The sequence below is a fragment of the Hyperolius riggenbachi genome, chromosome 2, assembly GCF_040937935.1.
Source record: "Hyperolius riggenbachi isolate aHypRig1 chromosome 2, aHypRig1.pri, whole genome shotgun sequence".
In the NCBI taxonomy this organism is placed as follows: domain Eukaryota; kingdom Metazoa; phylum Chordata; class Amphibia; order Anura; family Hyperoliidae; genus Hyperolius; species Hyperolius riggenbachi.
The window spans coordinates 274,114,938-274,132,004 of record NC_090647.1 but is presented as its reverse complement, the minus strand read 5'-3'; the positions used below and the strand labels follow the sequence as shown (position 1 = coordinate 274,132,004).

At 42.4% G+C, this 17,067-nt stretch overlaps 1 protein-coding gene across 1 annotated transcript in view; it reads right to left on the bottom strand.

Moving 5' to 3' along the window:
* The window catches only part of RAD51D (RAD51 paralog D), a 54,559-nt gene that overhangs the window by 20,787 nt on the left and 16,705 nt on the right, over positions 1-17,067 (bottom strand). The window contains exons 5-6 of the mRNA XM_068268711.1: positions 12,201-12,282; positions 11,340-11,474 (exon numbers count right to left, since the gene is read on the bottom strand). Coding sequence (XP_068124812.1) covers positions 11,340-11,474; positions 12,201-12,282 — 217 coding nt within the window. The remainder of the gene's footprint in view (positions 1-11,339; positions 11,475-12,200; positions 12,283-17,067) is intronic.

Below are 17,067 nucleotides of genomic sequence, written 5' to 3'. Positions count from 1 at the left end.
TTAGCTGAGTCCGGCATACGAGTATTGCATACTGCACACTTCTTTGACTTAGGTACAGACTTAGTTTCAGAAGTAGTCGTTTTATCAGGCTTATCAGTTTTATCAGACTTGGTAGGCCTATCCTGTTTGTGCCTTGAATCCGACTTTACATTCTTTGGCTGAAAAACACAGACAAAGGAAATAGCTAAAGCCTGAACCTCCCTCAAACAATGAATATACACACAATTCAGGTATTAAGTCAAATAACCAATGTGACACATACCAGAGAGGGAGTGGAGCTTGTCTCCTCAGAGCCCTGGGAGCAAGAGCCTGCGGGTGTTTCCATGGTCAGCCTAATAGAAAAAATGACCATGATGCCATCTTAAATAGCACTCTGTGGTGCTCCGCCCAAACTCAGGTTATGCACCTGAGGTCTTTTACCTGATCCGCGCCGTTTCCGCCTTGATTCGGAGCCCTAGCTCTATAGCGGTGAATGGCCGCTGCAGCGCACGCCAGGCTGACTTCCTCCTTCCTCTCAGCCGATCACATGACTCCGTCATGTGATGCGTGCGTCCTTCCGGCGGAAGTCCGTCTACGGAAGACCTCCAGTCTTCAGCGCGTCTGCGCACAATGCAGGGAGAGGCAGATGCGTGCGGCCAGCGTCCGCGCATGGCTCCAACTGACCAGCGCAAGTCGGAAAGCGTGGCAGCCGCGGCTCCTGAAGTTCCCTCATGGGTAGCCAGCCCCTCCAGCGAACCAGCATCCTGCTGGACAGGAAAACAACTGAGGAGGGTAAGGGAATGCTGTCTTATATATGCTGCCTGTTCCTGCCTAATCTCATTATGTTAATTTTTTAACTAGCGTCCTGTCCAATCTAAAATGGAAGGAGACAAGTCTCAGGGTTGCTGTCCTGAGACGTCCTGGAAAATTGAAATTTCTCCGACAGTTCAGAGGGTCCCAGCACTGGATCAGAGCATTTGAGCAGCATGGCTGATTTGTTTACAGCAATTTTTTTTTTTTTTTCTTTTGCAAAGTAGAATTCCACTTTAAAATTAGCCATATATAATATATTGCTTGCTTGGACTTGCTAATAGTGACTGTTCAGCCTTATCGATCAATTTTTTTTTTTGTGAGTGACAGATTAGCATTGCACATCTCTTGTAATGTCAGCTATTTGGGAATAACTTTTCTCCAGTAACTGAAACAAACAGTCCGATGACGTTTGTTTGCTAACCTAGTGCCATTAGACACTCCTTCAGCAGACAACAGCCTGCGCTTTTCATGGGCGAGTCTGCAGATGCACGTCATCTGATAATAACCCTGCCAATCCGTTATCATTCATTCCATTATCACATTACTATGCTTTGCCTCAGGCTCTCTTGACAACTCCTGCTTCCCTTACAATTCTGACCACATACATGAGCACAACTATAAGCACGCTCTCTGCTCCTCCAATAGCCGGTTATTCATTTCTTCCCATACCTGTCTCCAAGACACCTCAAGCACCAACCCAATGTTCAGGAACTACCTTCATTCTAGTCCAATTAGACTTGCTCCTACTCCTGTAACACATTCACACAGGCCCTCACATGAAAACCACAAGCCTATACATTATGCTTTATGTTTTCCACCAAAAATACATCTTGAAGGAAACCTGAAATGGCAAAAAGAAAAAAAATAGTATTGGAAAGCTTCTAAATGGTTCTGAAACTTACCAGTTCCTCCTATAGCCTACAGTTCCAGTGCAGAGTCCCTCTATACCAGTTCGACTAGATTTGTGCATCAAGACTATGCATGTACACATGCCTAGTAGAACTAAGTGCTCGTGCAGGAAGGAAAAAAAATCCATGCATGTGTAGCTTTACTCTGCTGGGCATGCACAGACACTACACATATATGCCCAGTCTAGGTGCACTCATCCAAGGTCAGGATCCAAATGGTATCAAATCCCCCACCCGCAGTTTGCTTTAATTAGAATGGCCTTAATCTCTTCCGCTGTCAGTTTGTAGTTAGGTTTGACATTTTTATCCCCATTTATCATACAGCACTTTGTAATATGTTAGCACCTAGGTTTCCGATTGGTTTTGTCCTCCTTGAATCACACTAGATATTCCCAGATATAGTGATAGCTGCCAAGGTCACCAAATTCCACTCTGGCCAACACTTCTATCCAATATAATCCTCAGCACTAGATATCCAGGCATCAAATGGTGACGGCTGCAGTCACCCCGTGCTCCAACAGACAGACAGGTGGCAGTCATCAAATGAATAGTCAAATCACGGTTAGTTGGTAAAAAGACACATTGACATTTATTAAAATCCAAAAATATAAAACCACAAGGGTACTCACATTGAGGGCCCTTATCACAAGGGACCCTTATGTAAAACACAGCATATAATGCACATCCAGTGCATAAGCGATCAATCTGGTCATAGAGTTTTGCCCAATCTCCACAGCTCGACCGGTTTCGACGTTGCGCCGCCCTCAGGAGCAGATGGAGATTGAGCTTTGGGCAAACAATTTATAGAGATCATCACTTACACTTTTAATTAAAATGCTGCCTCCTCCATACCTTCCAGGTCATTCTTCCAGCATTAAAATGCACGTACTAACATTGATTGGTTAGGGGAGTATCACATGATCGTGCAGCAATGGTTGGTGACTCACTAGTTCTGTCACATGACCCGCTAAGGGTCCTGGGAAATGTAGTCCCAAATATCAGTATACTGCGATAAACCTGTAGTACATACATTAGTACATGCATTTAAATGCAGAAAGAACGACATGGAAGCTATGGAGGAGGCAGCATTTGAATTAAACATGTAAGTGATGAGATCTATAAATTGTTTGTCCAAAGATCAATCTGCATCTGCTCCTGAGGACAGCACAACGCCGAAACCGGTCGAGGTGTGGAGATTGGGCAAAACTCTACGACCAGATTGATCGCTTATGCACTGGATGTGCACTATATGCTGTGTTTTACTGAAGGGTCCCTTGTGAGAAGGACCCTCAATGTGAGTACCCTTGGGGTTTTTATATTTGGATTTTAATAAATGTCAATTGTCTTTTTACCAACTAACAGTGATTGGACTTATCCATTTGGCGACTGTCACCTGTCTGTCTGTTGGAGCACGGGGTGACTGCAGCTATCACCATTTGATGCCTGGATATCTAGTGCTGAGGATTATATTGGATACCACTAGATATTATGCAAGTGCCACTGCTATAGCCAGTTAAGACATACAGCACTGGCAATAAAACACATGTTGTGCTTTGTAAACTTTGTTCAAAGCCTTTTATTGGCAAATACATTACATTTATGTGGAGTCAATATTTACAGAGCTGTATGTCCAAGCACACTCAGGGATTTCTTCCAAAACCCATAGAAATCTTTATTACAGAATCATCAACATTATAAACATTAAAATACGTGAACCGTCACAGGGACAATCCAGCAATACCATGACCGCCAAAGACTGTCAATGTCTATCGAAAGCCTAGTCCCCCAGCAGACGGAGTATGTTTGGACTTTCTATATGATGGTGACCTTTGTCTACCCGACTGCTATAAATGGCGGTTCACGTATTTTAATGTTTATGATGTTGAAGATTCTGTAATAAAGATTTCTATGACTTTTGGAAGAAATCCCTGAGTGTGCTGGTCCTTGTGGACTTAATATTTACAGAGCTGATTCTTCTTCATACAGTGGGATACGAAAGTTTAGGCAACCTTGTTAAGTCATGATTAATCTGTATAAATCGTTGGCAGTTACGATAAAAAATGTCAGTTAACTAAATCATATAGGAGACACACACAGTGATATTTGAGAAGTGAAATGAAGTTTATTGGATTTACAGAAAGTGCGCAATAATTGTTTAAATAAAATTAGGCAGGTGCATAAATTTGGGCACTGTTGTCATTTTATTGATTGCAAAACCTTTAGAACTAATTATTGGAACTCAAATTGGCTTTGTAAGCTCAGTGACCCCTGACCTACATACAGGTGAATCCAATCATAAGTATTTAAGGGGGTCATTTGTAAGTTTCCCTCCTCTTAATTTCCTGTGAAGAGTAGCAAAATGGGGGTCTCAAACAACTCTCAAATGACCTGAAAAAAAGATTGTTCACCATCATGGTTTAGGGGAAGGATACAGAAAGATGTCTCAGAGATTTCAACTGTCTGTTTCCACAGTTAGGAACATATTGAAGAAATGGAGGACAACAGGCTCAGTTCAAGTTACAGAGAATCTGTAACGTCAAAACGTCCCCTGGGGGGTACTCACCTCGGGTGGGGGAAGCCTAAGGATCCTAATGAGGCTTCCCACGCCGTCCTCCGTCCCTCAGGGGTCTCGCTGCAGCCCTCCGTACAAGATGAAGTCAATATTTACCTTCCCGGCTCCTGCGCAGGCGCTCTGCCGGCTGTCGGCTCCGAAGTAGGCGGAAATACCCGATCGCCGTCAAGTCTGCTCTATTGCGCAGGCGCAAGTTTCCGGCGCCTGCGCAGTAGAGCGGACCCAACTGAGATTGGGCATTTCCGTCTACTTCGGAGCCGAAAGCAGCCACAGCGCCCCCGCTGGAGCTAGCAAAGGTAAATATTGAATTGACAGTCGGGTCTGTCGCCGGATGTTCGGAGGGCTGCAGCGAGACCCCCGTGGGACAGAGGACGGCGTGGGAAGCCTCATTAGGATCCCGAGGCTTCCCCCACCCGAGGCGAGTACCCCCCAGGGGATGTTTTTTTATGTTACAGAGTCTCTAAGGCTCGAAGTGGCAGACCAAGAGAAAAAAAAAAAAAGCTTTCGGATAAACAGAAGGAGAATGGTAAGAACAGTCAACCCACAGACCAGCACCAAAGACCTACAACATCATCTTGCTGCAGATGGAGTCACTGTGCAACGTTCAACCATTCGGCGCACTTTACACAAGGAGATGCTGTGTGCGAGAGTAATGCAGAAGAAGCCTTTTCTCCGCCCACAGAACAAACAGTAGGTATGCTAAAGCACATTTGGACAAGCCAGCTTAATTTTGGAATAAGGTGCTGTGGACTGATGAAAATAAAATTGAGTTATTTGGGCATAACAAGGGGCGTTATGCATGAAGGAAAAAAGAACAGCATTCCAAGAAAAACACTTGCTACCTACAGTAAAATATAATGGTGGTTCCATCATGCTGTGGGGCTGTGTGGCCAGTGCAGGGACTGGGAATCTTGTCAAAGTTGAGGGACGCATGGATTCCATTCAGTATCAGCAGATTCTGGAGACCAATGTCCAGGAATCAGTGACAAAGCTGAAGCTGCGCCGGGGCTGGATCTTTCAACAAGACAACAACCCTAAACACTGCTCAAAATCCACTAAGGCATTCATGCAGAGGAACAAGTACAACGTTCTGGAATGGCCATCGCAGTCCCCAGACCTGAATATAATTGAAAATCTGTGGTTTGAGTTAAAGAGAGCTGTCCATGCTTGGAAGCCATCAAACCTGAATGAACTAGAGATGTTTTGTAAAGAGGAATGGTCCAAAATACTTTCATCCAGAATCCAAACTCTCATTGGAAAGTACAGGAAGCATTTAGAGGCTGTAATTTCTGCAAAAGGAGGATCTACTAAATATTTATTTCATTTTTTTTGTGGTGCCCAAATTTATGCACCTGCCTACTTTTGTTTAAACAATTATTGCACACTTTCTGTAATTCCAATAAATGTCACTTCTCAAATATCACTGCGTGTGTCTCCTATATATCTAACATTTTTTATCGTAACAACCAACGATTTATACAGGATAATCATGAAGATTAACAAGGTTGCTCAAACTTTCGCATCCCACTGTGTCTTTTGCAATTCTCTATGGCATGCTGAATATCAGCTTCTGTGCCAAATGCTGACTCATGGTGATCCATTCTTACCTAGTTAGTGCTTGGAGTTAAATATACATAGTTTGGTTGAAAATGTGTATTCCATTTTCTAGATGCAGCTTTACAAGAGCTAAACAGGAGCAGTATTAGACACAGACAAGACACAGAACATTTATATCACGCTTTTCTCCTGGCGGACTCAAAGTGCCAGAGCTGCAGCCACTAGGACATGATCTATAGCCAGTAGCAGTTAGGCTTCTTTTCCATGACCAGTTGATAGGCAGTGAAATGCCTCTCAAACTCTTACAACTGCTCCCTGCTGCCTGGTAACTGCTCCCTGCTGCCTGGTAACTGCTCACTGCTGCCTGGTAACTGCTTGCTAAGCACACCGCTCAACAGTCCGTAGAAAAGAAGCCGCAGGGAGTCTTGCCCAAGGGTGCCTACTGAGAAGAGCCGAGATTTGGACCCAGGTCTTCCATGTCAGAGGCAGAGCCCTTAACCAGTACGCCATCCAGCCATGCTGGATATTATGCTAGCATCCTGAGCTTTCACTTCCCTTTTATTGCATACCAAAATTGTATTTGCTTTAACTTCAGCTGCTTTGCATTGACTACGATTATTTAACCACTAGGCGACCGTGTCATGCCGATGGGCATGCACGCGGCGCCAGCCCCAGGACCGACTAACGCCGATCAGCGTAAAGTCCTTGGGGCGTGGTTTGCAGGAGGTCGCGCGCGCCGATGCATGTGCATCTCTGCTTGAATGACGGAGCTCTGCCTTCAGTCTCCCAGCGGCATTTGCCGCTCGGAGACTGTTAGACGGCGAAACTGCCGTCTATTCACACAGTACAGCGTTGCTATCTAAGGCAGCGCTGTACTGCTATCCCCTCTAGAGGCTTACAGTGATCGGCTGGTGGGGGGAGGGAGGGTGGGGATTGAAAAAAATACATAAATAAATACGCTTTTTTTATTACAAAAATAATAAAATATTTACAAAAATAAATAAGTAAACATCCTGGGAGCGATCCTTGCCCACCAACAGAGAGCTCTGTAGGTGGGCAGAAAGGGGGGGGGGGGGGAATAAATCACTTGTGTGCTGAATTTTGCAGCCCTGCAGCGAGCCCTTAAAGCTGCAGTGGCCTAATTTATAAAAAATGACCTGGCCTTTAGAGGGGTTTAAGCCCGTGGTCCTTAAGAGGTTAACCTGTTGTCAACCGGTACACTTAATTCCTTCTCTTTGATTTCCCCATCTTTGTCCCTAAAGAGAAAATATAATAACCCACATTCAAAGACTAGAGGCTTGTTGCCTGGAAGCAGACATTTTTGCTGCTATTCTTGATACAAAACCCTTCGCCTCACTATGTATGCAGATGCATTCCAACCCACCTGCTGCCAATACAGGGAAAGCTCTGCACTTTTGTAGATGACTCATCATCACTGATGCTTGCTGGACATTCTTGGATCAGATTGAATCTCTCTACTTGAAGTTCTTGATGAACCGTTTAAATGGTTCTCTCAATTTGCTTTGCACTAGCAAAAAAAGAAAATAACACGCGGACTCCGGGAGCCCAATCTGGTGTAATATTGTTTTGTGATGGTAGATAAGTTAAGATAATGAAAATATACTCACAAAGGAGGGCTGCCAATAGATGCAACCACTCATATAGACATGTGGAGAAGTAGAGTCTCCACTCAGCCTTTTTGATGTAGAGATTTGGTTGCTGCTCCAAGGAAAATTGTATTTCGCAATAAAATTGTGAGGTACAAACCCTACAGATGTAGGGTACTTTAACTAGACAAAAGTGGGAGGTGCCCAGTGGGACAACAATAAGTTATATAAAGCCTAATTGGCAGGAGCTATAAAAAAAAAAAAACTCACAAGGAATGTATTGAATTAGAATTTTATATATAAACTTTATGAGCACTGTGACAACGCGTTTCTCGGTTTCAGCTGCTTCCTCAGGTCAAAGTATGTGCTAAACGAGCATCTGTCCGGCTGGAGAGAGCACCTCTCTGCTCTAAAAATGTGACTTCCGCCACAAATCTTGAAAAACACAACATTTGTGTCACTGCCAAAACTAATCTGAATCCGAAGAGCTAATCGAGCAAGAGAAATTATAGGAACGTACCTGTTAACCCTATGAAACAATGTGTATGTGAACATTTAATGGCTTATCCGAATGCTGCCAAAGCATCCATCAGCAACCAGTACTATTTAGGAGCTATTTGGGAATATTTTGCCTCTAAAAAAAAGTCAGCCAACGTAAACTGTATGTGTGCTGTCAGCACAATACAATTCACAGCAAAGAAAGGAATAAAGTGTGAGGTCCAGTTTGTCTCCTGTGCTTGTAACAGCAAACACTCATGTACTGTAGAAACTACCATGTAGATAAGCCTTCTACTTTGTTCATTATGAGTAAAACTGGAACATAATGTTTTAGTGGAAAAACCACATAGAAAATAATTGGCTCTTGGGTGTACACTACCATTTTTTTTAATCCCTTATCGCAAAGATAAAGTCACATATAATCATATATAGAAAATAAATAAACCAAACAAAATTTTAGTGCTTGTTGCCACCGTTGTACATGTATTTTTGAAGAAGCTTAATTGTATGTTTATGAAAAAAAACAAGAAGAAAATAGCCAAGGTATGTAGGGGGAGATTTATCAACGCATTACCGACAGTTTTTTCTTCTTAATCTGTTCTAACCAGCAGGGAGAACCGTTCTGCATAATAAGAACCTTCTTAAATCCTAGGTAATAGTGGCAGTTTAGCGTGGATTTCTAGAGCTGCACTACAGTTAAATGAAAACTGTGGTGAGAGGTATATGGAGGCGGCCATATTGATTTCCTTTTAAACAATACCAGTTGCCTGGCAGCCCTGCTGATGTATTTGGCTGAAGTAGTGGCTGAATCAAACCAGAATCAAGCATGCAGCTAATCTTGTCATATCTGTCAAAATGGTCTGAAAAACCTGGTCTGCTGCATGCTTGTTCAGGGTCTATGGCTGAAAGTATAGCTCAAATGGAAATAAATATGGCAGCCTCCATACACCTCTCTCCACAGTTCTCCTTTAAGAAAAGTGCAAATCTTTCCCTAAACTGGCGCAGAATAAGAAGTGCTTGATAGCAGTTCTACAGATGTAGCACTGCAGGCTAGACATGATTGTAGAGTGCGGGCTAGACAGAATTTGTAATGTGCTCCTCCCTCCTGCTGAATTCCTCCTCAGAGCCTGCTGCTATTAATACAGCAGGTGTGTTGGTTACCTCAGCAACAGGAATTCCCCGCACACACTGCTCTGTCTGAGAGACCTTCCTAGTTCCTCCTATTTTACAACAGTTTTAGAAGGAATCTGCACTATCTAATGATTTCTTAAGATGCCTGAGACAGTTCTGCACAGATTTCTAAAAACCTACCAATATTTTGTCTCAGACACTCTTGATAAATCTGGCCCGTAGTTGCTTCTCTTTTTGCCATTTGGGCAAGTACAGTATAATGCAATCAGTTGTATATTTTCCAGTCCTGAGCAGTTTTCGCTCTAAATGCTGCCATTGCATTTGCCATATGGTGTATATAAAAGGAGTACTTTATAAATAAACAATACTGCAAAAAGGTAAATAATTTATTTTAATCAATAGCCAAACAATCTTCAACAGTTGCTTGGTGTGCAGACAAAAAAGCTCCAACAAACATCAATAAACAGTGTGCTGGCATCAGTATGTTTTGGGCTTCCAGTAGCCCTTTTGGAAGCACAAACTGTATAATTGTAAAATGGAACCATAAATAATATTGACTGGCCTAATTGGAACATGCCATCCAAGACATTACTGATAACAGCCGAGACAATTCCTGAGCAAACGCATGGCCTTGGTGTAGTGTCAGTTTGTTTGCCATGGGATTGCCCCGGCTGTTATTAAAGTTTGTTGGAACAAGTTTGTCTGTACAGCAAGCCATTATTGAGAATTTATTAAAAAATAAATTTACCTTTTTAAAAACAAAGGACTATTGTGTTTTTTTTTTATTAATATTTTTTATTAAATACACCCTTATATCAAGTAAGAATGTAGTGACTACCCCTTGGGATGTACCTACCCATTTCCACATTTATTATTAATCAAATTTTCCATACACAGTCATGCATTTTTCCAACATGCATAAATACAGTTCCCTCAAAATGTTTTAGACAGTTATAAAAAGATTTGCACATCTACCCTTACCCACCTGCACACGTTAAATAGGGCGTACATACCAATTTTAGAAACAGGAAAATACCTTACCCTGTTTTTTTATCCAATATATAAAAAGCTAAAGTCACATTTTCAGACAGGAAGAGGCAGGCTTGCTGTTATGTCCCTTCCCGTTACCCTCTCATTTTCATCTCTTAAAGTGTAACTGTCGGACATAAAATCAATTTTTTATTTTTATCTGGTACACAAGTATTAAGGATGCTAACCAGTCAATCCAAAAGTTAATATCACCATTACTTTTCTTGTTGGTAAATGATCATTCCTTAGTTTACCTGACTCTTATTTGGTACATTGCCGCACAAAGGAAGTTGCAGGGCATGCTGGGTTGTCTTTTTTTGCTTTTTTACTTTCCCCTTAGACTTAACTAATGCAGCCTGATTGGCTGAAGCCTATGTCCCTCCTGTTCTCCCCTCCCACACCTCCGTTTCTCTCTGGTTGGCCAATAGTTCTCATGCTGTGACAGTGCACTTTCTATTGCAGAGCAAGGTGGGAGTGCCTGAAGACTGGGAGGAGGGCGGGCAAGGCATACACAATAAGGCAGAGGAGAGTAAGGGAGGAAATGACATCAGAATTGGCTTCAAGATAGACACAGTTAAAATAGAGAATCCTAAGAAGGATTTTCTCTTTTTTACCGTAGAAAAAAACACTTAAATCAAAACATGGACAGTGCAATATATATATGTTATGTAAGTAGAGCAAGTATTTATCTACTTATATATGTGAGGGTTTTTTTTCTGAGATAGTATGGCTGACAGCTCCTCTTTAAGGGTGAATGGGGCAGGTAATGAGGTGGGAATGGGAGGGTAATAGGAGGGAACATCATAGCAAGCCGAGGCAGGCTTCTGGTTTGAACATTTAACTTGGGAGACTGGAGGGAACAAGGAGAGGAATGAACAACACATGGAGGTATGTGGACCCAGCATGAACATACCTCTGTACTTACCTTAGGCAGCTTTATTCGGTGTGTGCTTTTCAGAACCCATTTCTATCAGGAGTTTGTTACTGGTATAATGGCTATATTATTGTTGAAGTTAAAATAGTGCATAATCATTAAATTGTTATATTTTATATTACATTTTAAAATATTAAAAAAACACGTTTTATTGTAATGGTATAGTGTCAGAAAATGAATAACCAGACATATTTATTCAATTAAGTTCTATTTTGGCTTCTGAAACACTCATCATGCTATGCTTTTATTTATCCTGTGAGCAATGACTTGTTCTATTAGGTCTGTTTCCATTGTAGAATATCAAGACTTACTTGCTCATCCTCCTGCTCTGTTCGGAACTGTAGCAGCTGCAGGAGGCGAGAGCCAGTCAGGCCTCCTGTGGTGTCTATATAGCATACTCTCTGCTTTATGCTGCTAGCCACATTTACAGCAATGCTTTGACATATCTAAACAATCCAATCACAGAAAAAAGGAAAGTAAACACATTTGGTGGAAAAAAGCATTTCAGACCAAAAATTATGTACAACCTAGTATAACAATCCTTAGCAGAATAAGCTAAAATTTGTAGAAGCCACACACAAATTAAGTCAAAACCAGCAGCTCAACAATAACATCTTTATTAAAAGTCTGAAGATTTTGAAATAACTTTAACCTCCTGCTAATCTGAAAATGCTGCCAAGACCCTGAACAAGCATGCAGCAGATCAGAAGTTTCTGACATTGTCATATCTGACAGGATTAGCTGCATGCTTGTTTCTGGTGTTATTCAGATACTACTGCAGCCAAATAGATCAGCAGGACTTCCAGGCAACTGGCATTGTTTAACAGGAAATAAATATGGCAACCTCCATATTCTTCTTATTACAGTTGTCCTTTTATTGGTTATCCTGTATCAACACTCCCACAAAACCTACTCAGAGTCAAATAAATCCACACCTTATACATGCTAAGTCCAAAACCGCTGTCTGAAAGGCTATAGGTGAGTTGTAAACCAGTTCTTCTGGGTGCACACCTGACTTATCGAGGCTTTAATGAGTTTGCACCCATGTAGCGAGGAGTTAAGTTATGGTTTTGCTTTTTATTTGGACACAGTGACATGACATCCTACATTAATCTTATGTTTTATAAGATATTACTGTACATCGCAAGAGAGTTGAAATGTGTAGATCTAACCTGCGTTTTGCCACAGCCAGACGCTCCTGCAATCTCGGTTACCTCTCCAGTGTATAATCCTGAATCCAGGAGGAAGTCTAGTCTAGAGGCAAATGCAATGAATATGAATGCATTTAAAGATAACTAAAATACACATTAATTAAAATAACCCCATTAATGTAAACAATTACTTAAGTTTAGGATACTGCAAATCTTTGTTACATATGCCACACCAATGCCCAACTTTTAGCTCAATATAATTTTGGCACGCAGATATTCATGCTGAGATACAAGCTGTAATGGTAAAAGCAATAATCAATATAACTATGGGGATACTTTTGTTTAAAAATGTCCTTCAATTCCTTTAAAACCAGACATTGCCCCACTGAGGCCTCTTTCACAGTAGGACGTTGCGTTATGATGCGACGTTAAGGTCGCAACGCAAATTACAATGCAACACCCCAAAGAAGTTGCAACGCAACTTAATGCCCCGTTATCGTTGCATACAGTAGAGCATACAGGCAATGAAAAGTATGCTTCCAAGTCATTACTGAACATGTGCAAACAGTCCAACGCAGCTAATAACGTGTATAACGCACAGCATGCAGCACTTTCTAATAACGCTACACGTTACACACAAACGCAACGTGTGCACTGTGAATGTCGCACAGACTTAGTATTGCTGTGCATTAGTCTGCGTTAAAACATTTTCTCACGTGCGACTTTAACGTCACACTGAGAAAGAGGCCTAAGTGGCAGCTGGATAATACACTGTTTAGACACACCACCTCGAATGCCAAAAAAGTTTTCTTTAATCCAATTCATAGGAATCACTACAAACAAACATCTATTCCAGGCTGGTCTCCTGTCCTCGTCCCAATATTCAAAACACAAAACGGACCACAGCAATACCATACCAGATTGTAATTCCTAGGTCTGCTGCCATTTGTATTTAGGGTGCTTTCGATGATGAAAATGTACCAGATTACTATTGTGCGCTCCCCGTTTGAAAACTTATCCTGCAATTGTGGAAAAAGGATAAGTCCACTTCTAATAATACCTGGGTCAAGGAACTCATTGAGTCACTGAAACTTGAGAAGCTAGTGTACGCTCATAGAGGTAGTCCTGCCAGGTTTCAAAAAATGTGGAATATCTGGCTTTCTTCTTTAGATTATGTTGATCCAAAACTTAATAAAGAACAATTGTTCTCTAGAAATGAAGAACTTGGTGTAGACTGAGTGTTTAGCCTTTCAGTACTTTCTTTCTTGTTCAATTATGGCGCCTGTTGGGAAAACTGTAACTGCTATATTTGACAATTACAGTATTTGTTCTTTTCAGTTCACTATGTGACTGTATTGCTTACTGTGCAATTAATGGTTTCCTTTAACACCTTTTTTTCCAGTTTTTTTTGTATTGTCCAGGGCTTGAAAAGCATGACTTCACTCCTGGTCCTTGGGTCCACACTTATATTATACTGTAGTTTGCATAATGGTTAAAAAGAAAAAAGAAAAAAAAAGTAAGGTGTCCCTTGTCAAAATGACCGGAAAGGGGGGGGGGGGGGGCAGGTGCCCTTAGTTGCTGCAGCTTTCAAGCATTTTTGAGTACGACAGAAGAAAACTGCTATGCAAATATACAGGTGTCCGCTACGTAGCAGTTTTTGGGGATCCAGCGATCGCCAGACCCCAAATTACACCTACCTCCGAGTTACTACGAATCAGAGGGGGAATAGTATTTAGCACCACTAGAGATTTGAGCGGCAGCAGGGTGATCCATCATTCGGCTCACCCTGCACCCAGCTCACCAGCGATGCCATAATATATACACATCAACTATGCCTATACAGTACCTTAAAGTGAACCTCCAGACTAAAAATCTACTCAGCAGCACTGAAAAGGCTTGGTGTTACTTTAAAAGTTTCACAGCATCAGAACTTTGGTTTTTTTTTTTGTTACCCAAGTCTCATTTTTAGCTGTACAGAAGAAAACTGCCCGGGCATTTTTCCCCTGATGCTGTGCAAAGCATGATAGGATTTCTGATGGTGTTCTCATTCTGCTGTTTTAGTGCACTTTTTTTTTTTTAAATTATGAATTTGAGATTTAAAGCCTAGCGCACACAGTTGGGAGGGGTGATCAGGACTAGGCCTGAACAATTTTAGGAAAAGATTGAATTGCACGATTTCAATCAGACATTGCGATTTCGATTCACGATTTTATTCAAATCAAGCTTTAGACTAAGTCGAGAGTCAACGAGGGCCGGCGGAGAGGTCATCATGTCGCCTATCCCTTGTTTCACAATGCGGCACTTATTATGGAGGGTATGAGTCATGTCACAGAGGCGGTGGGGACAGTTAATATTAGGCATGGGGTAGGTAGGGTAAAGGTAAGCAGTGGGGGGGGATTTGCACTGATACACACACTTAATTCTCCATCTCGCAGCACTCACTGATACGCACGCACACACACACACACACACACACACACACACACACTTCATCTCGCAGCACTCACTGATACGCACGCACGCACATACACTTCATCTCGCAAGACTCACTGATACACACATCCTGCAGTACGCATTGAAATGCACATACACATACTTATCCACACACACTGATAGACACAGTCACACACTCCAGTCTTGCCTACTGAATCTCCCCCACGCTGCGCAGATAGATCCATGTGCTCTCTCCTGTACTTTGTGACAACTTCTGGAAGGGGGAGGAGGAAGGGAATTCCTTCTCTGCTCCTTGCTAGGCACCGAGCTGCTTTGAAATGCGGAGGAAAAGTCAGACCACCAGACACTAGCCTGGTTTACCTTAACAGCCTTTGTCTCGCTGTGCTCTGCACCCCTCTGCGCAACATTAAACAATCCTTGAAGCAAATAAGTGTTAACACCTACAGTATGAGCTACACAGAGGGCACGAGCGAGAGACTGTGGGCGGAGTCTGCCACCCGCCCAGCTGACGATGTAGCTAGGATGAGCGAGAGGGAGCAAGAGCCTGCCGCTGGGTCTGCTGATGACAGGAGGAGGAGGAGAAGGTGGCAATAATTAGGCAGAAGTATAGAGATACTGCACTGCCGCGGGGAGTGAGAGCCGCCGCTGTTTGCACAGTGGGAGAAGGACACTGCTGCTACTGCACAGCAAGAGGGCGCAGGTCAGCAAATATCGGCAAAAACTGCCGCTTTGGCGATCACGGAATAGTCACTTCCGTGATCGCGATTTCGATACAAAACCGATAAATCGTTCAGGCCTAATCAGGACACAGGACAGTTGGAACTGTGTCTCATGCTCCCTCTCACCTCCTTTCAACCAAAAAGATGGCTACCCCCATGACAAAGATGGCAGCCCCCATGAATCACACATTTGCCTGTTCTTTTAAAAACAGGGTGGGTAAGATATTATATTACCTATCTATGTTAATTAACATAACTAATGTAACTTAATGACAGTATGTTTGTTTAGGCTGAAGTTCCTCTTTAAGACACAATTTCTACTCTGCTTCCCCCCTCCCCCCCCCCCTCGAAAGTGAGCCTTTTAGAACACAGAATGGTGTTAAACACAAATGTGTTCAAAACTAAAGAGGCTAATAGAAAAGCAGGACTGTCTACAGTATATTAGCTCTATACATGGCAAAGAATTTGGCAGACAATTTGCAGATTCTGGTCTGCAAATACACATAAGGTGATGCTGTAAGATCAAATAGGAGCAGGTCACACCAGTCTGCTAAAATCACTCGATCAGTCTGAGGTTTGTATAAAAGGGAGACATAGCATCTAGACATGACTTAAGAATGTCAGAATGAATGGACACCCCAGCAAACTTAAGGGCCCTTTCACACGGGGGCGGTGCAGTACAGAATTTTCACCACAACCTACGGCACGGCAATAAAAGTCCAAGGGGCCTTTCATACCGTCGCGGTGCGGCACGATGGAAGTGACTTTTTGCTGCATCCCCGACGCAAGGGCAAATTTTTGTTACCATACGGTTCTGCGGCGGCGTGTGGCAGACCGGAAGTCATGTAAGTCTAAGGCAACGCGTGTTTTTTAAAATGCCCACCACAGTTTTTCACGATGCGCATGCACGGAAGCGTATTTTAGCAATACTGTTCTATGCACATCATTACTTCAGCCAAAGGAAGTGAGCATCACTTCCTGCTGGGCCGGATGCCAGAAATGGATTACTGCATACTAACGTGGTAATCCCCAAAGGCTGTTTTTTGGCGGTGCGGTGCACCCCCGACTGCCAATATTAAGTGTGAAACCAGCCTACAGCATTGCTGCCTGAACAGATTTGGCTAAAAGTCTGAGTACTGTACTTTACAAGCATTTTTTACTTGCCCAGCAAACCTTTCTGACAAGAATAGTGATTTTTTTTTGTGTATTAACACTGTTGTATTTCTCTGCTCCTCCAGGGTACAATATATGTCACAGTGTAAAGGGCAGCTGTGCCACAAGTTGAGGCAACAACAAGCCTAGGTGACAAGTGACCTCACACACAGGGAGGAAGCAATTTTGAGCGTGTGTAGCGCATACTTAAAGCTCACCATAGGAGGAAAAGCATCTTATAATGTCAGTAACTAAAAAGATATGCTTTGATATGGAGCTTTACTGCATGGCAGTGCATTACTGAGTGGTGAATAGCCAAGTGCCAACACCGAATCCACCTGCTCTATATGCCAGAGCTTGTATATCTGTACAAAGGTTGCTACACAGTCTATTGTGGGGCACACGTACGTAGATTTATATGCATACTTAGACACTGAAGAGAAAAAAAAAATGATGATATTATGATTTGTATGTGTAGTACAGCTAAGAAAAAAAAAAACATTAAGATCAGATACATCAGTCTAATTGTTTCCAGTACAGGAAGAGTTGAGAAACTCCAGTTG